At 36.1% G+C, this 26057-nt stretch overlaps 1 protein-coding gene across 1 annotated transcript; it reads right to left on the bottom strand.

Annotated features, from left to right (window-relative positions):
• Positions 1-715: 715 nt before the first annotated feature.
• PCMTD1 (protein-L-isoaspartate (D-aspartate) O-methyltransferase domain containing 1) lies at positions 716-25297 on the bottom strand. The gene is made up of 5 exons (XM_009867981.1): positions 24867-25297; positions 20894-20996; positions 8425-8596; positions 6705-6828; positions 716-3424 (listed from the first exon to the last, which is right to left on the bottom strand). The coding sequence occupies exons 1-5, from the start codon at positions 25171-25173 to the stop codon at positions 3054-3056; spliced, it is 1077 nt and encodes a 358-aa protein (XP_009866283.1). The 5' UTR covers positions 25174-25297; the 3' UTR covers positions 716-3053.
• Positions 25298-26057: the final 760 nt, after the last annotated feature.

The following is a 26057-nucleotide window of genomic DNA, read 5'->3' as shown; positions in this document are numbered from 1 at the left end:
AGCAAGAGACAGTGCTCAGCAACAGAACTGTTCAGGTTCATTCCAATAAAAACTCTTTACCAAATTTTATGAAGGCAGGATGTTCAGTTTTTTCTGAACTCAGGATTAAAAACTCCACGTCTAACAAAAAAAATGCATTGGTCTAGAATCATCCTACAGACCAAAGAAGATAAAAAACCCTGGGAGTTTCAGTTCATCACATCTTTCCTTACAGTGACCACAACTACATTACTGCTAGTCAGCCTAGGCTGCCCACCTTGTATTTTTCCTCTCTTTGGTAACATAAGGCTGCATCAAGAGGGAGTGCAGCTCACTAGTTGCTCACCACCCTTGCTCTTCTTACCTCATTTATCATGACTCAAACAGTTGTTCCACTGAGGGTGTAAACAATATTTACACTAATAAGAAATCAAAAAAAAGCCCCAACATGAAACTATTCTTGAGTATATAGCTCAAGTACAGCTTCTGGGCCCTCCAGAAGAAACTAAGTCTCCACACGAGTACTTCAAAATTCGTGCTGGGCCCAGACCAGCTTCATGAATAACAAAGCATCTTCCAACCCTTGAAAAAAAAAAAAAACCCGAAGGTGAATTACTCCACTTCTGAAATTCAAGAATAGCCTTTATTAAGATCGTACTCATCCAACTGTGAACAAACTGGTATCTGAATTTTCAAATAAATTAAAATACTTGAACAAAAACACAAATTCAAGCAGGCGGAAACCACCAAAAAACTCATTTTATTGCAACAATGTCCCCATCATCAACTGAGATGGTAAAAATTAAAGTTTTCATTCATTTTGCGTTTCTATGTTTTTATTTATGTAAATATAAATTCAAGAGTGTAAAATAAATCCACATATAAAACACAGAAGAAACACTCTCTTTCAGTGACTTCAAAATAAAACAAACCACAAACCACTTACATACTGTAGAATCATGACAAGTCATCCGCTGTCCATTTTTCCAAGTATACAGGTGTGAAAGAATGCAGAAATTTAGTCTCCAAAAGCATCCTGTATAAAGTCTTTACAGTATTTAAGCAATATTTAGTTATCTCATACTCTTGAGCTTATAGATGTAGATTCCAAGGAAAGGAGAGACAAAAAACCATCTCAAACTTCAGATTATTTAAACTCCATCTAAAATAATCCATTTAAAACAATATTATGGTCAGTTCTTACAGTTGAAGCATCACAACTACTTTATTAGTATCATTATTTTGGAAAACTATTTCTTATTATTTTTTCCTGCTTTTAAAACAAAATCAGAATACTTATTTCAAATAGATGTGTTTACTTATATTGTAAATATATTGCGGAAATTAACTCCACATGCTGGTACAACAGGCCTTCATAAAGTTCCACTTAAACATTACAATGATGTACCTTAAAAAACAGGGACTGCAGCATGAAATGCACCATTAAGAGTCAGTGTCATGGGGATTACATGTTATCTTCATTCTCAGATGCAACAAAATGCTTACAAATTTTGAAGTTAATATTGGACTGTTAGACCACAGGAATATCAGCTGGTTATAAATATCTGGAGTAGGAACACCTACTGTTTTAGAAAGATGTGATAATTTTATTTTAATGTTATTTACACTCACAAAAAATGGGACCAGTATTATAAAATATACTGCGCAGGGTATTTCAAGAGGAATGTTTTTTCACTGGGTCCAACAGGTGTATGGTTTCCAACGACTGTGGCTTTTAATGCATATCATGCCAACTTCTTAATAAACAGTGTTTTCCCTTATGGTTATGGTACAACAGAATGAAGAAATTAAGATGGTAAAAGCAAACGAAGTTAAAAATGAGAACTGCAAGTAACTTCACAACTAATAGAGAAATTGCAGAAGGATTTAAATCAGCACTATTGTGGGTCCCCACAGTTGCACTGCTACTCTTAAGTTTCCAAAAGATGCATATGATTTTATAAATATTTTTGTGCTAAGAGCCATGCTCAGAAACAAAAATATAGGCTAGCACAAGTCTACCTTTTCTTGGAGATGCATGTTAAGTATAAAATTCACTTACTAAAGTGCATTTGCTGAACAAATTCTAACTTCTACTATTATAGCTATCCCAATAAGCAATACAAACTAAACTTTGTTGAAAGTCTACCTCTACTTAAAAGCAGTAAATATAGATGAATGAAACCTAAATTACAATCTTTTATTACCAAACATTTTGATATAATGCTGTGAGCTGCAGAAACAAACAAAATGTACTGTCCTAAACTTCCCACAAATGAGGAAGTGCCTCTAGTTAGAAATACTGAATGTATAGAATGGAGTTCAATATAAGCAGAGCTGAAGTAAGCATTGCTTGGCTTCTTATTCAGTGTGTGTTTCTTTAAGGCTCTGAGAGAAGATGTTACTTTTCTCAAGATCTTTTGGCAAAAGGATATAAATGCAGAAGTAGCAGGGTCATCTGACATTTCAGAACTTGTATTCTTGTATTTCATTAAAGCCAGCTCATTCAGTGTCTGTATACATCTATTGCACTTGTGTTGTTGGAATACATCTATACCAACATAGTAATAATGATTGCAACAAAGCCATAGTAAAATAAACTTTAAGAGGGTCTGATTCTGACATTAGAGGATGTGTCTGCATTTTTTACAATGTTGCCCTAATAGTAACAATAAATACAGACAATTGCTCATCAAGTCAGATGCATGAGTTTAACAACTATTTAGCATATATAAAATTTCACTCATCCTTTTATCAATACAAATCTGTCAGGGATCAAAAAAGACTTACCATGCAAAATATTGGTTAGTGCTGCATAATGGAATATATACTTCTATCAGAGTTAAAACAGCATTTTCAAAATTTAAAGAAAAATAGATTTTTAAAAAGGGATTCTACTGTTGAATGCAAGTCTTCCTTGTAGCAAAGACAAGATTGAGACAAGTTACAATTTATCGCTGTACTTCAGTCTTGATGAAAGACTAATAATAATTTGTCCACCTACTTCTTAATAAATGCTACATTTTCAAGAATAAAGGAACTATCAGTAGGCATTATTTCTACTTAAAACGAAGTTATTTCTCTCTGTAATAGGTCAAGTATGCTTTTAAAGATTCAGGTAACGGTAGGCTCATAATCTTCTCTCTCAAAAGATTTCGAGGAGGCTCTTCTGGCTTCAAGGCCTCACTGTGATCTTTATCCTCCTCCTCTTTATTATCATCTTCCATTTTTTCATCTTCTTCACTATCTAGAGGCTGAGGAATGAGCTGATTACCAACAAACACATAGGTGTTAATCCTGCGTCTACGACATCTCCTGCGTTTTCGTTTTGGAGGAGCCTTCTGAGCAATACCCTTGGCTTTCATCTCCTCATTTATGAAGTTTCTAAGTGTACGTCTGATATATATTCGAGCTAGGTCCTGGAGATTCCTAACAGCACATGGAGCTAAAATGAAAGAAAAGTTAGTTATTATAGGTGAAATTGCTCTCTAGCAAAAAAAAATTACCTGTAAGGCAGTAAGACTAATGCTCAAGAACAACTGAAATTTTAGTACGTGATACTATATGCAAATGAAACAAGGGTAGACTGAGCTACCTTGACAAACCTTGCAGCACAGTCCAAGAAATTAAAGAGGTATTCTGACAGACGTGTAAGGAGTAGAAAGCATAAACAGATTATTAAAATAAACTCAAGAAAGTATACAACAGACACTGTCACCTTTTAGCACCTAGCAAGTCTTGGGACCTACTGCTAGCACTGTTTCAAGATCTTCCTGCTGGGAAAGTTTCTACCCTTATGTCACATTTGTTTAGACAAGAGCCCTTCTGCTTTCCTCTTGTACTCACTGTGCTTTTCTCTACTTCCTACTGAATCCAACTGATGAGGGAGGGCCATGTCAGCTTCACAGCTGATCGACCAGGTAAATCATCCACATCTTGGCAGCAGAGAAAGAATCAAACTACATATTTTCCAGTAACAGAGAAACAGGTGATGACTAGGTATTGCTAGGCTAGTGGATGCCTGTCCTAGACAAACTACAGATGGCTAGTTTCACAGAAAACAAAACAAAAAAAAACCCCACAAAGCAAAACTGCAGCCTGTCTAAACTTTCTTGTCATTTTTCTTCCTACACAAAGTAGCACAGAATTCATGGGGACTACAGCAAGGAAGAAGTTAGTGAAGAAATACTCTTTATGTTTACACCTCAAATATGCCATTCAGCTTAAAAAACACTCAATGTATTTCAAACAAAATCAATTTTTTCATACACTGACTTCAGTTGCACACTAGTTACTCATATCTGGGAGAGAAGGAATATTTATGACTGACAATACTGATTCCAGCTAATGCCAACAGAAATATTAAAAAAAGCCTAATGCCATTTGTTTAACATAAAGTCAACTCAAAACTCAAGAACATAACACTGTCCAACTATCCAAAACTCATTTGTGATATCAGGCTAAACAAGCCATGATTTCAGATTGTAGTAAATGCAAGTGCAAACTATATAAAATTGAAATAATGGACTAGCTTGTATTCATCCCATATACAAAACTGTGTAAGAGAAACTTCATTACATCAGAAGAAAAAAAAAACAAAAACCACAGTAATTCCTTCAAAAAAGTACAGAATAAAATTTCAAAACACTGCATCCTGAAGATGTCAAAGCAGTAAACTCATCTTTCTTATCCTGTAAGGTAACATAAAACCACCATATTTTTAGTGCTAGTTATGGTTATTTTCTAGTTGATTTTGAAGACTATAGCATCTAAAAAGGTTTAAAGACAAAAATAAGCTCCTCACAAACGAAATACGCTATAATTGGTAACTACCAACAATTCATCCTACACAAAGGAAGTCAAGGCCTTAAAGCTCCTGCACTTCTGTTCAGAAATCCCAGACATACACACAGATTACAAAGAAACTGATCTTTCAGGAAGCTTTAGACTGTGCTGTATTATTTGTTAATAAAAAGAAATGCTTGATAGGTAGGAAAAATAGTTAGGGAGTCCTACAGTGAGACAGTCAGAAAGCTTTCCTATGCAGGTAATATAAAATCTGAATACAGAACTGCAAGAAGACACCTAGAAATTTTGAATACCAGAAGTAACCTCAAGTTCCACTCATACTCATGGATTTAAGACAAACTGACTAGACTTCAGCAAAATCTGCCATTGTGCCTTATCAGTGATATACTGGGCTTATGATCAGACAGAGGTTTCAGTATATGCAGTACACTGTGGGTCAAGACAAGTTCACTTCCCAGTCTGAGTTAAATGTGGAGCTATGCAATCATGTTATCCTGCTCAAATGTAAAATTTCACTGATATACAGAATAGTCACTTAACCTATGATCTATGACCAATGCTACTGCTGCTTGACCTTTACCACACAGCTTACAGTCTAACCATAATGACAGATTCATGAATGCTTGCAACACGCCACACAGGTGTTGAACAAGCCATCCTGTATCATATACTGGTAACATGAACTTCTCAAAGTGGTTTACTGCCAATCTGTCTTAGTTTGATTAATCCTTTTAGGAGAGAAACTATTCACATTATGGATTTTATTTTTTTTTAATGAGAGGAACAGGATGATATTTTCAGATGTTTAATGTTCACCTCTTTCCAACTGCCTAGCAGCAGCACCTGGTATTCTAACCAATAACTAAGTTGGTAAAATGATCCTTTTAGCAACATCTCTAGTTTTCTACAAGGAAAAGATTCTACCTTTGAGTATGACTGGTTGACAAGCTTACTAAGCCACATGCACATATGATAGTTAAATGTAGTCTACATATATGTGCCAGAAGGCATTCAAGGGTTGTTCAAAGCATGGCATAGACTCCATATTTGCTAAGCAGTGACAACTGCAATTTCTGAAGGATAATGTTTACTAGGCTACTCTGAACTTCTAGGTTAATTTATAGGTGTGTGGATTTGAAATAAAAAGACAGTGTTATTATAAAAGGAAAATTAGCCATATTTTTTTATTTCTTGAGCTTCACATACCTACTTTTCACACCTATGTTTCTGTTTTCTTGTCTTTTGTCCTTTTTTTCAGTCTTTTCTTTTCTTAGAATGAAGCCTTACTAATTTCATTTTATGGTGTAACTTCAAGTCCCTAACATTGGTTTGCTGGTTCTTTTAAATAGTGTCAACTTAGTAGCACACATGTGTGTTGTTTTCTCACTAAAAAGTCATTTTGGGATTACTGCATTAAACTACTACAAGGAAACACGTATTCACCACAGTTCAGTTCTGAATTCTGCTAATCTTCATTATTTTCATTCCGAAAGTTCAGGAGCTCTTAGTATCTCACCCTACTGCTGCTGCATTTCACACCTGTTTCTTCCATTTCAGGGGGAAGAGAAAAACACTTTTCTCTGGGAAATCATCAAAAAGTTGGCACTCCTGACTGACCTCACATTAGCTTGTTATTGTATCTATACGTCGCTAGAAGTATAAAAGTTCAATCTAAAAGGAAAAGAAGCTGGAAACACAGTATCATTTTAATTCAGGATATTAATTATTTATCAACACAGAACATGTGACAGGAGCAAAAAAACATATCACGGAGCTACTGCTTTGCTCAAATGTGTGTTCCTGTTCCATCACATTACGACTGTCTGCACAGCATAGTCTCCTCAACTGCAGAACACCACCAGCAGGCCCTGCAACAACCCGTGAAGCCAAAGGGAGCAAGTACAAATGAAACTTACGCAGTCCCACAGTGTCATGTTTGCCGTTGTCATTTCTGTTGGGTTGCACTAGTGGAGCAAATGAAACAGCAAGGATATTTTTACTTTCCCAGGTGTTCTGACCCGTTCTCAATATTTGCGTTAGCTGCATTAAAAAAAAAAAAAAAAGGCAAAAACCCCCATGAAAACAAATCAGCAGTTACAGTTTTGTCATATTCAATATCATTCAGTTTGGTGTTCGAACACATTGCTATTTTCATACACTTTATACAGGCTGTTTTACAAACAGAGATGATTTCCATATTCCTTGAAATATTACTCAGTCACCAGAACACTAAATAAGGCTCTTTGGGAATGGGAAGAGCCGTAGCTGGAAAATCAGGCTGGCGCTAAGTTTTGCTTTTTCTGATTTTGCCAAAAGATCCCAGAACACTTTAGATTGGAGGCAACCTCTGGAGTCTTACTTTCTGCTTGAACAAGACCAACTTCAAAGTAAAATCAGGAAACTCAGAAGCTTTTCGATGAGGTTAAAAAAAAAGAACTCTCAGGACTGTCTAGACAGGTGGGGAATCTCAACCTGCTGTAGCATTCAGCCACTACTATAAAAAGGTTGTTTTCCCTACATGCAGGCAGAATGCCTTCTTGCTGCCATCTGTAACATTCTTGTTTGTGCTTGCTGTGCACCAGCGAGGAGAACTGGACTCCTGTCTACTAGGTAAATTCTCCGCTCCCTTAGGAGGCCAAGTCAGGAATTAAATGCTCCCTTATATGTTTCTCCGTAGGCTAGATTAATAAGGTTCTTTAAGCTGCTCCTTACACTTTACAAATGGCAAGGGCTAGGGCATGTATACACATAGTTTTCATTTTGCTTTCAAACTGTGACAAGTTTTAAGCTGGATTCCATCAATTTCACCTGACAGTATCTTAGTCCCATAAATACTGAAAAAAGTCATTATGGAACTGAATCATGCAGGCTATGTTTAAATCTCATTTTGGTATTCTGGGAAAGCAGATATGTAAACATGCTAATTCTTTCTGGAAGAAAAAATAGCAAGTTCATCAACAAGCTTTTTAGTAATCGTGTATTTAGGAGGACATAAACGTAAATCATATAACCTGTCTTTCTCAACTTTCCTTTCAGTAAAACAGGGAGAACAATACTTACCTCTGTAAAGCCTTTTGAAATCTAAGGACGAAAAGTGATAAAAGTGCGAAGTATTATTAAAATAATATACCTGTCTGAAAAACATTTCATCTAACATGGAAAAATAACACTGAAAACTGCTGGAAGTAAGTAACTTTTTCCTTCAATTTTTTCCTCCCCTTACAATGTCCCACTAATCACAGCTACTTCACATTTCTCTGAAATAAATTCTTCTGGTTTAGTGGATGGTTTCCTTGCTTTGAAGTACTAACTGAAAACGTCTGTGTGGCAGGGAAATTTCAAAGCAGTTCTGGGTCTGATATAATACACTGAAAATATTATGAATGGAGTTCTAGTTTCACTGAAGACACAGTTTTGCCACAGACTTTGTTGGAAGTAGGATACTGATGCTTTCCTACAAGTTTAAGGGGAAAAATCTTCATTAAAAAGACTAATATCTGCCTATGCGCAACAATACAGTGAATCAAGTTATCATCAGTTGAACATTAACATAGTGAAATACACATTTAAAAGCATTCTTTAAATTATATATTTCTCATACTAAAAGATAAAAAGAGGAAATTGTCACTAAGTCACCTGATCTTCTATAGGCATTACTAAAATGCCTCCAACTTTCAATAAAATTTTCATGTAGTTTTCATGGTCTTTCTGGACTCCAGCTCCACAGTAAATCCGGTCATATTGATGACTGTCTGAGGCTATTTCCAAACAATTACCAACCACAAAGGCAGGTTCACAAAACTCAAATCTAAGGGGAAGAAAAAAAAAAAAAAACACAAAGAGGGGACACATTTCAAATCAGGTTTTTTTAGAAGCCAGTCCAGATAAAGAGAGAAATACTTTTCATATCTTCCCTTAGGTAACAAAGAAAGATTAGTATACATACTTTTAAAGTTAATATTATGGCAATACTGCTTTGAAAATAACCTGTTTTTTTCTGCCACATCAGGGACCACCAAAGAAAAAGTCTTAAGCAGTTACAATTATGTATTATGCAAAACAGAGAAAAACTCAAAGCATCATCACATTTCCTAATTGCAAACAGATTTGTCTAAAGAAACCTTAAAAGTCATACAGTTAGGATTTTTTAAAATAGAGCATTTATCAACAATATGTGATATCCAGGCTGCTGAATATTGAAACAGTTAATTTCATAATAGCTCCCCCTTCATTTTAAAAAATATTAAGCTTTTAGAAAGAATGTTTTCTCTACTCCCAATTTTCCACCTTGAGCTCCATCTACTTTTCCTGAAAAAGGGAATTTAGTGGAAAACGTAATTTTTTTTTACCACATACAAAGCAAGTAAAAAACCCACAAAAAACCTCAGAAGCATCTGTTCTAATTGTCATCAGCAAATGAAAGTTATACAACTGGTTTTAAGTGGACCTACATTTAAAACAGAAGTTGCAAGGGCTGTAAGTACTCTTTGTCACTGCATAAAATACCAATGGAAAGACAGACAACAGCTTTATTGTCAAAAATGCATATTCTCCATTACACTGGTATTTTCTGACAGTTTTCAAATCTCTGCAGCACTTCACTGCTTCAGCTGTTAGTGCTGCAATACAAGTACTTCACTTTTTAGGAAAAAAAAAAAAACCCTCCTACAAATAACTTCACATTTTTCCCAAGCACTTTAAAATGAACAAGTTAAAGTAGCTTATAGAAAGCATTTATAGTTTTCTTAAAAAAACCCACTAAGTAAAACTTAACACTTTGTTGTTGCATTAAACAGTTCATAAAGTTCATCAGGCAATATTAAAATCCAATGCATCTCAAACTTCATCCAGAAGGAATGCAGTTTTCTAAGAACTTCTTCAATACATGTAGCCATTTTATGAACTTTACAGTTGACTGTCATTGGAAAAGAAGATTTTTTTCACGTGGCTAGTTGCAGTAAATCCCAGTACAGCACCTCACAACATTCACATCAATGTTCCTCCAGTTCCAGTGAAGCTTGTCAGCATTCCCTGTTCAGGGATGCTGCCTATAAGGCTTGGCTGACTTTCTTATCTACAGCACTGCCATTAAGAAATTAGAATTCTATCAAACTTCAGTTTTTGTTTGAAGTCCCACCAAGATGGGATGCTTGATAATGACAATAATGCAATTCTCCTTTCTTTGACTAGCCACAGACAGATCCCAGAATCCTTTACCAACTACTGCATAGTTCTCATGTGCCATATGTGGTCAACAGTCCGTAATGTCGTTTCTTCTTCCAAAGCCAGAGGAAAAACTGAGAGCTACACACAACGCTGGTAGATAAAGAAAAAAAGAGTGAGAGAGTGTGGAATGACTGCCTTGCTGCACACAACTGGGCAACTAGCCCACCCTGAACCATGGTTAAAGTAATTTCAGATTAACACAGAAAGACCTAGAAATACATTAGGCAGGTCAAATGGTGGAAAGAAAATGCAAGCCAAGGCACTGATTGCTCTGTTGAAGAAGTAATCTCATTTCTTAAGCACTTGGACAATCATGTATTTTTCTTCAGTGAAGGTCAATCAGGCAAGTTCAGGCTGTAGTTTTCATTTCAGGTTGTCTACAGTTGAAGTTACGCATCACCACATCAATTTAATTTGAAAGTTTGAGCAAAGTATCGTTGTAGTAAAAAGAAGTGCAAGAGGGAAGGGGGGGCACAGACAGAGAATACAACACTAAAACTTTCCAAGTTGTAGATCCTGAAACAGTCCCTTGGTTAGCTTTTGAAAAATGAAGACACCCTAACCTGTCAACTTTTACAGCTTCTCATCTTAGAATGCTCCTCTGAAAGCTGGTAAGCTTATTATCAGATACTTCTAAACTGCTTCCTCTAGCAGAAAGCCACTAGTCATATGTTTTTAAAGAAGTAGGAACATCAAACTCTCAAGGAATCAAAACACATGACCAAAAAAACCCAAACCACAATGCATTTCCTAGACACAAAATACTCTACGTGAGCTGTGCATGAAAATCCACACTGGTCTTTACAAATATAGTAGAAGCTGATGAAAAATTCTCACTTAGCTCCATCGCTTGCAACCAGAAGGGCATAAACTACAAATGAAGAAACAAGCAACTTCCTATTATACCTTGTGCTCATTTTGGCTGTGATCAGCTGATCTTTTAGCAGAAGGCTATATTTTGAATTTGTGCTGAAAACAGCGCTGATAACACGGGGATCTTTTAGTCACTGCTGAGCAGTGCTTACACAGGGTCAAGGCCTTTTCTGCTTCTCCCCCCAACCCACCAGTGAGGAGGCTGGGGGAGCACAAGAAGCTGGGAGGATGCACAGGTGGGAAAGCTGACCCCAATCAACCAAAGCAATATCCCAGATCACATGACATCACACTCAATATCTAAAGCTGGGGGAAGAAGGAAGACGGGGACATTCAGTGTTCTGCCTGAAAAGAGGTTGTAGAGAGATGGGTGTTGGTCTCTTCTTCCAAGGTACAACCAAGAAGAAATGGCCTCGAGTTACACCAGGGTAGGTTTAGGTCAGCCATGAAGAAAAACATACACTGCCATGGTTATTAAAGACTGGAACAGGCTGCCCAGGCAAGTAGCTGAATCACCATCCTTGGATGTATTTAAAAGCCATCTAGATATGATGCTCAGGGACATGGTTTAGAAATGAGCCTGGTATAGTTACATAATGCTTGGACTTGATGATCTTAAAGGTCTTTTCCAACCAAAAAGTTTCTATGATTCTATGATTTCCAAGTCACTGTCACATGTGATAGAGCCCTGCTTTTCCAGAGATGACTGAACATCTGCCTGCCCAAGGCAAGTGGTGAATTAATTCCTTGTCTTGCTTTGCTTGCATGAGTTGCTTTTGCTTTACCTGTTAAAAGGTCTTCACCTCAACCAGGGTGGGTATGTGCAAGTACAGATGCAGCTGTGTGGTGCTTACTCGCCAGCTGGCATTAAACTACAAGACACCTAAAAGAGTAAGATGGGTTAAGCACTAGAGATCAGCTCGGTCCACAGGGACCTTAAATTGGCTCAAGTGTGCTCCAAGTTATTAGCACTGTTTTGCGAAAACACAACGCTTATTACCAGAAGAGCCAGTTATTAGTCCGTGTACTTCAAAAAATACCTTCTTCCTCCACATAGTTTCAGCTAGTTTCAATACAATTTGTCAACAGCTGGAGGTTCCCACAGCAAACCTAGACATTCCATGGACTAGAGTACACATAATTCCTCAAGACATCTCTTTAGTCCAAAACAAACAAGGGGGTCTACTCAGCTCACCTGGCTTTGCAATGGTAACACCCAGCTGGCCTGCACTGGTATTCTACCTGCCCACTTGAATACAGGCAGTTCAGTAACTGCCATATGTAGCCTCCTCTTTCCCAGAAAGATAGTAATAGGTATAAGAAATAGGAGGGAAAGGTTATGAATAATCTCTGGTCATAGCAAAATGCAAGTTCAAAAGCCAGCCCTCTTCATTTGTGCTTCCCACAGAATCGTCTCCTGCATTATGGTATGAGCAGTGATGAAATACGAGAACTAAAGGCATACAGAGTTAGTTGAGCATTATGGACTTTTTGAATCTGGTTAAGCTGTACAACAGCAAACCTCACTCCTCCACACTTCCATGTAAAGTAAACATCACCAGTGATGCAACAAGATTCTTTGCCCACTCCCTGAATCTTCAAGCTGACTCCACTATCACAAAAAGATACATGTGCCTGCAAAGCGAAAAGAACTGATACATGCACGTACCGTTTTCTTTTACTTATCTAATCCAGGAATTTGTGATGACATTTCAACAGACTAAAGCATAATTTTTATATTTTGTTCTGTTAACCTGACAAAATAATTTTCGAAATAAGCAAAGTTAAGTTCAGTTTTACTCAGCTATAAAAATATTCATTTGATCAGGAAACATTTGAAAACGTAAGTACAAAAGGTTCTGAAAATACAAGAGAGGAACCAATTTTAAGAATATCTGCCAACAGCACCACAAGCCTGTTAGTCTTACAGTATCAAAGTAATATCAACCACCTAATTTTACAATGGAATTTGACTTCAAACTCAGTCTTTTAGTCCTAATTGTCACTACATCCAACAATTTGATTTTACTACTATTGCCTTTGAGATATCAAAATAGACCAGATATTCAGTTTCCTTCTGTGTTACACTGAGCTATCTTTTATTAATAACACTGCTAAAAAGAAATGGTTTATTGCTTTAACATGCAGCATTGACAAACACATAAGCTACTTACCAAGATGAGGTAATATTTTAATATTATTTTTTTTTTCAGTTACAGATTTGAAATGCAACTAAGAAATACCAAGCGTTTTTTACCATTTGTCCACCTCTACCAAAGGACCAGGATGGCCTTCCAGGGCATTATATAGTTAATGTGGAAAAAAGCCCTGTTATTTCCCACATCAGAGGCCAAAAAAAAAAAAAAGAAAGTAAAAGCATACTGGAACAGTCCAGAGAAGTTTTAATCACACTAGGTTCTTCAGTTGAATCTGGTATCTTGATTACAAGAGAACCAACAGCCAAGAGTTGTAGATAATAGAGCAACAGAAAATTTGTTTAAATGAACACTTGCCATAGGATAAATTTAAGCACATAGAGATCACATTTAGCAATGGCCCAAGATCATTAAGCAGTTTCAAGCACATATAACATCTGTTGACCTGATTCTACTCTTCCATCTTCCACATTTCTTAATCTATCTCTCAACAACGTGTGTTTCAAGTTTATCTTCAACACAGCCACAGTACTAGTCCTCCAGCTAAACGTAAAAAAAATTGTGTAGAATTTAAAGTGCATTTATCTTGGTTATAGCAACTCAAGAAAATTAGCAAGTAATAAATCGTTACTGCCCACGTTCTTTTAAGTAAGATTTCCCATAGATAAACACAAAGAAATACTAATAATGTAATAAAATGGACATCTATTTAAAAAAAAATATAGCAAAGAACTAAGATGAAATTTTGTTGCTCTTGTATCCATATCCACCAATCTAGTATTTGCATGATAGCAAGATATTAATAAAAAATAAGAGAGCATAATACGATAATCTGCCCTAATAGCAGGGTGGGTTTGGTTTGTTTTTTTTTTTACAAGGAGATTCATTAGATGATCCTACTGTAACACTCACACACAGAACCTACCCTTTAAAAACTTTGAACTTTGAAGATGTACAAGATGGTGGTTGTGCTAAACTCTTCTAGCTATGCAACCTTTGTGAATTCAGGATATTATCCTGATTTCTCTTGAAGATGAAACTAGGTGTAAGTAGGAAGGAATTATCTTTTTTCGTTTTTTTTAAAGTGGTGTATATACTTGATTCTTTGAAAAGGAAGAAGTTCAATAAAATTGAGAAGAAAGATCAAGTAATTTGATGAAAAAAAAACAACTTTCAATATCCACAGGTTTATGCTTGAAGGAAACAGTAAAACATGTTACAAGACATTTAAAAAACCCACACTACTGAGGAACCACTTCAGCAACTTATGCCTCTCTTTTGCAAAGAGGAAAATTAATTAGTTCTTAAAAACAGCACCACTCCAACTACATCCCACACCTCTAAACTACGACATTCACACTAGGCTATTATCGAACAGTACACTTCTGCCTATCCCTGTATTTACTAACCACTCATGTATCTCACCTTGCTGCTTGCAGCCATTTCAGAAAGAAAACCTGTTTCAGGATGAACTTACACCGTTTTCTCATTTCCTTTAGTCAGTCAACTCAAAGCTCTCAAAAAAATCTGAAAATTCAGTTAGTACCATCAAACTGCTCCAAGTAATTCCCTCTCAATAGGAAATTTATTTAATATTTAGGGTACAAATGACTACTCTTTAATGATGTATAAGAAGAAGCCGGCAAGTTGTTAACACTTGCCATTTGAACTACAGTGACAGTACACTGGAACAAAGAACTCAAAGCACTGGAAGGCAAATTTCATGCATTAACTCTTATTTTAAAAAAAAACAAACTCAACACATTTAAACACATACGTCAAAATAGAATAGTAAATTCAGAATGTGAACTCATTAAATTAGCTTTAAGTCAAACTTCTCTTAAACCAAACAGATTAGTAACTAGATATAAAAATGAATCTGCAAAATTTGTAGACTCTGAAAACATGGAATTAAACATTAAACTATTTTTGCTACTGTGACAAGGAAATAACACTTACTTTTGCCTTATACTAATATACTACTGTGCAAATTCTAATATACTGACCATATTTTCAGCAAAAGACTCCTCAGGACGGTAGAATGGGGGGGTGGGTCGAGGGAGAACAAAAAAACCACCAATCCCAAAACAGCAGTTCTGGCAGATTGGTCTTTAGAAGTTTCTTACTCTTTTCACTTCCAAAAATCTATCCTCTCTTTTTAAAACACAGCTACAGCAGGTGAACAATAAGTTCCTGTGGCTGTTTTAAGACACAAATTGAAAGGCCACACATAACGTATTAAGTTCTGGCTCTTTTGTCCATTTGCATTATAAAGACAACACTCTCAGAGCTGCTCCTATGTCAAATGTAAGAATTTCATAAATCTGTAATCTTACTCCAAGTAGTCCAAAACCTGTATAAAGACTAATACATTCACTGAAAGAAACCTTGATTTCTATGCCTCATTAACCTTTCTCATTCTACTTGACTGCAAAAGTGCATTAGAACTAATATCAATCACACTTAAAGGTGGTACTTATTACAAAAAGGTTTTCCTATTCGTTTCTAAATAAATACTTCCATAGTTATATCCTGTCAAGGAAGTCTGTTTAGGACTAAGTCACTGACTAAGAAACTTAAATCCTGCATCAGTTAACATGGGTAAACAAACTCTCAAGTGTTAATTCTTTTCTTAAGTGGGACAACAGCAGGACAAGATGGCAAGTTCTTCCCACTTTTTTCTCCATCGTTCATTCCATCTACTTTCATCATTTTCTTCAAGGTCCTTGAACTAGTCCAAGTAGCTTTTGGTTCATGTATAAATGCATATACATGGACTGCTAGCATGTTTTGTTGAGACGTTACAGATATTTTGCCTGTTAGTCTTACTATTTGTGACATTGTCTGAATATACAACGCAAATATTTGAATAAATAGAAAAAATTAAAATATACTAAATCTTCAGCAAAATAGTTATCATGGTAAGTTCTGCAGTCCCTTGCATCCAATTACAATTATAGTAATTTTAATCATCATTAGAGCAATAGCCACGTGATGCTGGTAAAATTTCTACTCAGTAATTTTGTCTTGAACATTTTTTTCAGCTTCCAGGGAATGCTGTAGGAATAGTGAGAAACTTATATCCCTACTTGACCTGTATTTATAATTTCCATTTTATCTTGGTTCTTCTGCCATATAACCTCAACTATCTTGTTTATAATTTCCAATGTTCTCATCAGTTTCACTGAGGTGGACCAATACATGACTTCTGAAGAAAAATTCAAACACTGGTTCTGAAAAATACTTAATGACTAATAACACTCTCTCTTTAACACTCATTTATTACTTCATTACCTACTATATCTAAACTTCAGTGGCAAAATGAAGTATAACAAAGGAATACTTTTTATCAATTCCACAGTGAAGAAAAGGGGACAGGAAAAGAGAGGCAAGAAAAAATTTCTGTCAAGAATTCCTGAAAGAAGTCTAGCACGGAATATGTATTTCTGCAACTATCAAATACACGAAAATGAAGGAAGTAGATTCAATTGCCATTTTTAGAGCCTTCTGGGTTACAAGGTTCAGAACTAAAAAATCGTACTTCTCTAATACCTCTAAAATAAAAAAAGGCATCTTCCAAAAACCTATTTTGCTTTCCTTTTTTGAGGTAAGCCCTGGTAGCAAAGAATCACACTGAAATTCTTGTTTTTCTGGTTAGATTAAACTCCAAAAATAATTCACGTGCCACTGAAAAAAACCATCATTTACACTATTTGCAACTAGACTAAGTTATCAGTAAGATTCAAATTGAGAAAGCCATGAATAAGTTTGGAGACAGTTTGCTCTTCCTGCTTAGATTTTTACTGCAATCATTGACCAGCTGCAGAGGCAGGAAAGAGTTTTATTTCCTTTGTGTGTATACAAGGAGCTTTCAATTTCAAATCTGCTTTAACGAAACAGGCTCACTTTCTTTCTGAGTGCTAGGAGCTCTGAATTTTGATGAAGACAAAGAAATACTCTGCTGGAAGATTAAGCTTACTCTTTTTCAGTGCCAACACAATCGACTACAGGACTTCAGGAAGACGTTTCACCCATAACAGTTATCCCACAAGCAGTACCAGGGTTCTTGTCACTTACCATTGAAGTGGTTTCTTTTGATCCTGAGAAGGGTTGGTGATTTTCTTTCACAGCAGGGACTTCACCAGCTTACCCAGGTTTGGTTTTTTGATAGGGTGCTAGAAGATGGGCAACCTAGCCTTGCCCTGTGGCTCTCTCTCCAAGCTGGATATTCTAGGTCTAGAAGTTGACTGGGAGCAGAAAAGACAACACATTCCCCTTCAATAAACAGGTGAGGTGGGGCCTGATACTTGCACATACGAGTTTTAGATAGAGCCTTCCTAAGGAATGATTTTTATCCCCTTAACTGGCATGCATTCCCTGAAGGTTTTAAGAATGAAAGAGAGCCTTAGATATTTCAGACTCAGAGAACTTTCTTTAATCTCTACCTAAAATCTTTGCACTTCAAATATAATGACGCTTTCCGAGGCTTTCACTTGGAACTTCTCCTTTACTTTTACTAGCGAAGATATGTTGTCAAGTAAAATCAAGGCATTTTACCTCTCAGAATGAACAAATCCACCTCCATTTAGAGGAAAAACTACTTTTATAGATTGGTGGGATATGGATACAGATACAAGCGATTACTAGAATTATTTGTCTTTCTGAAACAGGTACCTGAAGAGTTTTTCCTCTGATGAAGAGTTCAAGAGGCCAAATCTGAGAAGCCCAACTACCAGAGGCAGACAACCCTTCCTTTTAGGCAGAGAGTGTCTGAACTTCTTCCAGACATTGCTTGCAATCTATGGTTAAGCATCTACCCCAACTACAGGAAGGTAAGTTTACAATTATATTTCAACAACATTCTTACCAGAAATCCAGAAAAAAGTTGCACTGTACCTCACAACATTGGATCATTCCCCCATAAAAACAGCATCAAAGCAGTGTTTCTTCTTACCAGGCAAAAACCCACCTAAATCAAGACTCAGCTCCACACAAAGGTCAGATGCAAAGCCAAGGCCTATTGCTCCAAGCAAAGAACATCACAAAGTTACAAAGTATTTACTTAGAGTCTAGGTTGAAGCTCTCCAAGTACCTCTCCATAAGGTTAAACCACTGTTTTTTTTGTTTCAGGAAACTGTTTAAAATATTCAGACAAGACTGAAGAACTTGATACACCCAAGAACACAGGGAAGCAGGAACGCGGAGTTTTACGTAATTCTCAGTCTGCAAATCTTTGTTACTGGCAGAAAAACAGATCACAGTATCTATGATCATTCTGTCCGCTGAATGCCTCTTTAGAGGCTTCTGGCAAGTTTAAGGTAGTTTTCCCCATCACATACACACATTCACTCAGACAATTAACTTCATTCATACAAGTCTTTGCCACACAAAAATCTATCTGCAAACAGTAAGGACACCTGCTAGGTATACACCAGTGTTCGACAGTGGACAAGACACTGCACACCTTTTTCTTGGGTGTCTTTCATCCAAATCCTAAGCTGACCAAGTGAGCAGTTAAGTTCCCATGCCACAGTCCTCACAACTTTGGGTAAAAGTATCTTTCACTTACAAATGAAGATGAAGGAAAAAGTTACTGAAAGAAGAATCACAACCAGACTTAATGATCGAGAGGCAGATTAAAATTCAAGACATGGTATTAAAAAAAAAAACAAAACCAAACACATTATCTTCAGTAACTACACTAAAATACAGAGTATTTACAAAGAAAGCAATTAACCAGAATAGGCTACGTAGACAAGCTACAAATCCCCTCACAAAACACAAAATCCAACCAGTCAATCTGTATCACATCAGCTGCAGTTCAACAATTATCAAGTAGATTTGTTTTTATCAAAAAGCACTTTCACAGTAGTATAGTTTTCGTTAGGTTAGTGAGGAGGATGTTTCTATTGCCACTGCAGTATTTCACTGTTGTGAGGAAAAGGCGAATTGTTAAACAGAATACGTCACGACAAAATACACAAAGTTAGTGACAAAGTCTAGTTACTATTCACTAACCTGATGACTTTTTCCCCCTCACTGGAATAACACTGTATAACTAAAGATCAGTTTAACAATTATTGTAAATGGCACACAGTATTTATAACATTGTCCCCAGAGCTGATCTTTGCCAAATTAGGGTAAAATACACCTCTTATTCTTTAGGAATATTTAGATAATTTGCTATGTATGATCACTTATTTCATTCAAGCTCAATATACACACAACACTGACATTCACTTATGCAAAGTTTAGCAGCTTTGTGGGTTTCTTTCCAGTTTCTGCATGCTTTGAAAGTGTAGACCCCAGTATTTTGATATACATCTACATACACACCTTAAACAGATTTCAATTAAACAATAATAGTTCCTTGCTATTACTTGACTCAATATCTCTTAATTTCTATACATAAACGTATCACCAAGCCAGAATGGCATTTTAATCAAAACCAGCTTTTTCTTTGTCCAAGTGCACACACCTACAGAATTGTAGTACAATTGCAGGCATGTGCAGGAATTGATTAGCTGGCAGGTACATCTAACTTAAATGTCACTAATGCAATATTAGTAATGATCACGAGTGATATTTCACAAGCTTTTTTAAAGACAGATTATACAAAGTGCATCATGGAAGTTCCTGACTGAATTCTTTTTTATTTATTCTGGCTTCTGTATTTATTATTAACCTCAGCTAACATAAGGGCTTGTATGAAAATTAAGACAGTAGTAATGCAATATTTGAGTCTGCTCTTACATAATTGTATTTATTTCAGTGGGGGAATATAGTACGAAGATCATCTAGTCAATATCAGAAGTACAGAACTGAATTCATATACAAGTAACTCTAGGATGATACTTTAAATTCAACTTTATATTCTAATTAAGAGCCTTCTGTTACTTATAAGGAAGACCACCTGTGGTCAGACCTGAGCTCCCAAAGTTTGGGGTACAAAAAAAAAAGTGGATTGAGCTCCAGCCAACATAACTAAGAGCACGACAGGTCATAAAGCACATTACAAAAAAGGTAAACAGATAGAAAGAATTTTCTCTGCTGCCCGCTGAGGAAGAGAAGAAGCAAAAAGACATGCAATTCTTACGTGACTCCTACAATTCAAAACCTTTTCTCCATTTCTTACTGTTGGAGAACTTACTGTCCGTAAAGAAAGTTGTCTTTATTGAGAACAGCCTTAGCTAAAACCTTGTTCTCTCTTTCACTGAGGCAGAGGCGTCCAAGATCCAAGTTTCACATGCACCAACTTAAAACTAGTAATAAAGAATTGTTGAATAGGTAGACCAAATAAACTTCAAAGTACTGTAACCCAGAAGTACACCAGTAAAAATGAGTGGTGTATAAACACACATGAATTCTCCTAAGTCCATCTCTTCAGGTAATCAGCAAGAAGACAACCAGATAAATCTACTCGCATCTAGATCAACAGTGGTAGATTAGAAAATAGTTAATACTATACAGAAAGATGAGGTGCAATTATATAGTAAAAACTTGACTTAATGGATACAAATTCCTCTAACCACGCAAAGACACCTGCATATCACATAATTAAGTACATATGTAGAGATGCATATACATGCACATACATATGTGTGTATGTATAAACACCACCAAAACACAGGGAAATCAGTTTTGTTAAGTATTACACGGCAGAAATGCACACTTCTAAAGAGTGCTTTCTTAAGCCTTAACTTACCTCATGAACTAGTGTCACAAACAAGTTTTATGTCTTGCTTGTGTGATGCCGTTCTTCTCCCCTATCTAAACTTGTAAGCAATGACGCACTCAGTTTAAAAACAAAAATGTTGCTGCAAGGTGAACTAGACAAATTAGGTACTTACTTATCAAAGCTATCACTATATTTTATGAAGCTCTCCAATTTTTCCTTGGCATATTCTACCACATCTGAATGAAGCTCTATTCCATGATTTATCCCAAAAGGCCCTGTAAAAAAAAAAATCAAACAAAAAACAAGCAGTAGGGTATTTTTTTGTGTTTCACTTTTTTCTTTACACACAACCACATGGAACAGCATTATACCTTTCTGCTGTGAAAGCACTAATAGCATATATAATGCAGAAGTCTTCCAAACACTGCTAGACAAAGCTATTTTTGGCATGTACATTACCAATGCTTGAGAAAGATAAAAGGGCAAAGAATCAATGAAAGAACAGGGACAGAACTGTGGCAAAACAATTTTATAGAATTCATTTTTCTTCATAAGCACGTAGGGAAAAAAAAAAAAAATAAAATTGTATCTTGACTACACTTAAGTCAGTTTGAGCAACTTCTACTTCAACACAGCTCTTAGTAGGAATACAACAATTTCAAGTTATAATTTAGTTTGTATTTTGGTATTTGAACTTTAAAGTTTTCTTATGGCAAAATCTCCAGCTTTGCACAATTCAGAGATCAAGTATTAAGTTCTTGAGCCACATTTGCTCCTCTCTTTTGCAGGTTCCAAAATCAGAAATCTGCTCCCACTTTACTCATATAACAATTAATTTCTACAGAGAACACTGAAATTGACCACAACATGTTCACTTGTCACAACTGCAACACTGTTTTCCTGCAATCAAACCCAAGTATATTTCCAAGTCTATTTGTGTGCCAAAAGTTAACACTGTTTTTCAGGAAGAGAAGAAATCATGAGACAGTATTATGAGGATTATCCACATCAGAAAGGAATCTGAATCAAATAGTCACATTTGCTGTGGGGTTTCTATATTTAACATGCACTCACAGCCTAGGGACTTTAGTCACTGGAGCACAGAATTGGAAAAGGGAGAAGGAAGGGGAAGAAGTGAAAGTAAACATCAATAAGATGAGACAAAACTTGTATTTATATCCTCTACTGCATTCTAAATCTTTCCTAAACATTTAGCTCAAAGATGCTACTCCAATGAAACAGAATAAAATGTGTCTTTTCTAGGACATCAATTCACAAAACAGACTTAGGGTTACTGAGAAAGGCTTCAATTTTCTACAAGAAAAAAATACTGTATTCCATTCAGCTAATTAATACCTGAAATTCTTAATATACTTTAAGTACATTTTCTACTAGGTGAAATAAAATCAATCCACTGGGTTACCACAGGCAGTGCTCTTAAGACCTCTCTGATGGCAGGCAAGAGGTAGGTGGATCATCCAAGTGATGTTCTTAGAACTTGTAAAAACACCTCCTGTCGACACTCATACCTACTGTGAATTTAGTTTTTTACTTATCACGTTAAAAAAAAAAAAAACCAAAACATTAGCAGAGGCAACCCCTTCCTAGCTGTTTAATTATTTAATGTTCCGTAGCACAGCAATAGGCTATGATTTTTCTAATCAAGGCAGTTACAGTTCTAGATCATGCAGCAGCATCTAAGGCATGCTTTCTTTAATTAAAAATTAATCATCACTCCTTTAAACTCATAATTTAAAGAAAATTAAAAGTGTAGAGACATCATCTGTCCCAAAATTCCTTCCAATACTCAATTTTGAAAAAGAACTAAAAGAAACTGTAAATGTCAGTTACAGCTTGAAATTTAATCTGTGAATGCAAGACACCACCACGATCCACCACAGTATTTGTAATTTAAACAGAAATATAAGAAACATGTTCTCTCCTCAGGAAAGTCACAGCTGTACATCTAAGCAAGGAGTCAGCCATTCTGAAAATGTGAAACCAACTTCTACGCTACTCTCCAAAGTCAACTGGCCTCTTTCAGCATAATGAGCTAGAAATTTCACCATCTAGTCTAATCTACATATACATTTTAACAGTATCACTAACTGTTATTTTAATCTCTGTGGTGTGGTATTTGGTTTTTTAGTATGTTGCTATACTTAAGTGTTTACCAGCTTCAAATAATTTGCTAATTAAATCTAGTCATTTTCACACTGCCAACATGGCACTACACTGTCAAATTGAAAGATACCCAACTACTGTCAAAAAACACATGGTTCTCTGTTACTAATTGCAGTGCACACTGAAATGTTTTTTTTTCTAAAAAAGCTTTTAAAAATATATATATGGTTTATCTGTCAAAAAATTATGTCTGTTTATTTTAATTTGTGAAATCAGCTGTTGCCTGGTTTAAAACAAACACTAAATTAAAGAAGAATGGTTGTACATAACTAGTAATTTTATCGAAGGGAGCAGAGTTAGAAAATAAAGGCACACAGACTGTATTTATACCTTCCACACCTCAGCCTAGCACTCAAACCACAATACAACACTAAGCAGCCTGTGGAGACTGGGTACAGCACCAAAGAACGACGGAAAGTCTACTTGTGTAAGTAGCTGAGCGCTCGCTGCTCCAGGCTCCTCAGCACTGCTAGAGGTCCTGTCAGCACCTGAGCTGGCTCTGGGGGAACACCTGCAGTGCAACCGCGCTCCTCAGGGGCTGTCAGGCAACCTCACCCTCTGCAGGAGACACGTCTGCCCGTTTAATTTCTTCAACTCTGCCCGTAATATTCTGAAGGACAGGAATTCTGCTTCACGAGAGGTCAAAGCCAGGAGCATTCAACAGCCAACCAACAGCCACTCAAAATAGCTTAGATAAACATACAGATACAAGTGCAACACACATAAGCCACAACTATTTTTTTAAACACCATAGCTAAGAAACAGTAATGAAATAACAAAGCTTACCACAAGGCAGAGAAATAAGTAAATACCATAACTCATTATCCTGTGCAAACATTTAAGAGAAAAAAACGCAGCAATATTTGCTAATTGTTTCAATACTGAAACAGAATGCTCAACTTCAAATATTAAAATATAATTAAACCTATTTATTCTCAAACAGAAACTCTAATAACAACTCCAATAAAGTAGCCTTTTTTTTTTTTAAACATCTGTGAACAAACACAATTCCTGCTTCCACAAGACAGTGAAATCTGCTGAGTCTACCAGTATTAACTGCCACAAAAGACACTGCTGGACATGCCAGCAAATGACGTTTATTATCTACTATTAGAGATAATTTCTACTCTTTAATAAATAAGAACATATAAAGTAACTAAACTTATTGAAAATCAACAAATCAACTCTTCATACCTCAGTTGTGAATATATAGAAAAATTTGTGTATTACCTGTCAGCAAGGTTTCTGCAACCAGGGAAACATGAAAACTCCACCTAATACACTCAAAATTGTATCTAGGTAAACTACATACTAAAATAAATTAAGCTATTCCACAAAATTAATTTGTAAAAAAAAAAAAAATTGTTGGTATACATGCTCTGCATTTTAAATATTGGAGGGAAGAATCACAGCATTCTTCTCTCTAAGGTAGTTTTGAAATTTAGACAGTAATATTTCATTCCATCTTTTTTTCACACAGGAAATGTATTTGAAAACACAAAAAAATCCCTACAGTGTCAATCTGCTAAATAAATGTATTTTAAAATAACTGTTTACGTACATTGGAGTTATTAGCCTTTACAATTTAGATTTTTTATTTTTCCATAAACTGAAGATCAAAACAATAACCTGTAAATGTGGTGTCAATGCAGACTAGAATTTTAGGGCTCCAATTTGTTCCTCTATGCCTTTTCCTTTTAAGAAAAAAAAATAAATTATTGTTTCCTTCCAAATGAGAATTTTAGACTACAGAAAGCAAGCAGGAACAACTTCCTCTTCCAGAACACTCTATGAATAGTGAACAGCTTGTAGGTAACACAATATTGCAACAACACATCTCAAAGATTCCATCTTCAGGATAGTACTGTCATTTTTAAAGGAGTAAAATTAAAGTTTTACAGGGCTTGTATAATCTAAAAATATGCAGAAATACTATATTAAAACAAAAACATTCAAGTTACCTAATATTAATCCCACCATCGTACTCAAGTATCCAGTTCCACTACCCAGATTTAGAAAAGACAATCCAGGCTGAAGCTTCAGTGCTTCCATGACTTCAGAATAAATGCAAGGTGCTGACAAGTGTATATTTCCATGCTTCCAGGCCAAGTCTTTATAAGCATTGTCCCTGTATCCTTCCAGATAATAATCACCACGATCAATTGCTCTGAAGGCTTGCTCCACACTCTCAGTGCGAATGTAGTGAGCTTCTTTCAAGTTATCAATTAAGTCATCGTTGTCTTCTCCAGCACTCACAGCTCCTCCCATGCTGGATTTCTATGATAATTCAATTATTTTTCAAAATACATTAGGAGGAGAGTTCTCCCAAAACTGTAACTATGCAATGGATTCCCCGTTCTTCTTTCAGAAGCACATCACAAACGAATCCTGGAAAATAGGTAAATTTATATAACTTGAGTTTCAAAAGAGAAACAAATCACAGGTTAGTATTGGATCACTTTATGAAGAACTATTAAGAGTCAGGACAGCGAGCATTTAATCAAAATTTTGCCCTTCAGATTTTAACTCAATCAACATTTTTCAGCTTAGGTTTAATATGTCGACACAGGCTGTCAACGTTAGCAAGCAATGCAGCATGAGAGTTTACAGACACCGAGAACAGTGGAGTGCTAGCAACCTATCACTCACACTATATACATATATATACATATGGGGGGAGGCAGCAGGCAGGCAGGCAGAGAGTAACTGCCTTTGAACAAGCTCTAATTCCACCCTGAGAACTAAGTGTCCAGCAGCAGTTGGAGCATGTACCAACTTAGTCCCATTTGAAAGGAAGCAGGTTTAAGATGCTCTGAAACCAGCCCACAGTGGGAGTCAAAGCCAGACAAGTTGTGGCATCCAGGAGCTGCTTCTCAGATGTTCACTTTTAAGCTGAGAAAGAGTATTAGTGCAGACACAACCACCCCCTTCTCTGTTCTGGATCCAGCACGCAAACTCCCTCAAAGTATCCCAGCTCCTCCTGCCACGTTCACTAACGGAGTACGAATTCCTTAAGTACCTATAAGTGGTCCAACAGCTTTATGGCTCCCAAGTGACTAGCAAGTTTCATAAATTCTACACAGCATATTAACTTCAAAATAGTTCCTTCAGCTCTGCATTTTATCTGAAGTTTTTAGATTATTGCTAAGCTC

The sequence above is a fragment of the Apaloderma vittatum genome, unplaced genomic scaffold (assembly GCF_000703405.1).
Source record: "Apaloderma vittatum isolate BGI_N311 unplaced genomic scaffold, ASM70340v1 scaffold5834, whole genome shotgun sequence".
NCBI lineage: Eukaryota > Metazoa > Chordata > Aves > Trogoniformes > Trogonidae > Apaloderma > Apaloderma vittatum.
This window is presented reverse-complemented; position numbering and strand designations above follow the sequence as displayed.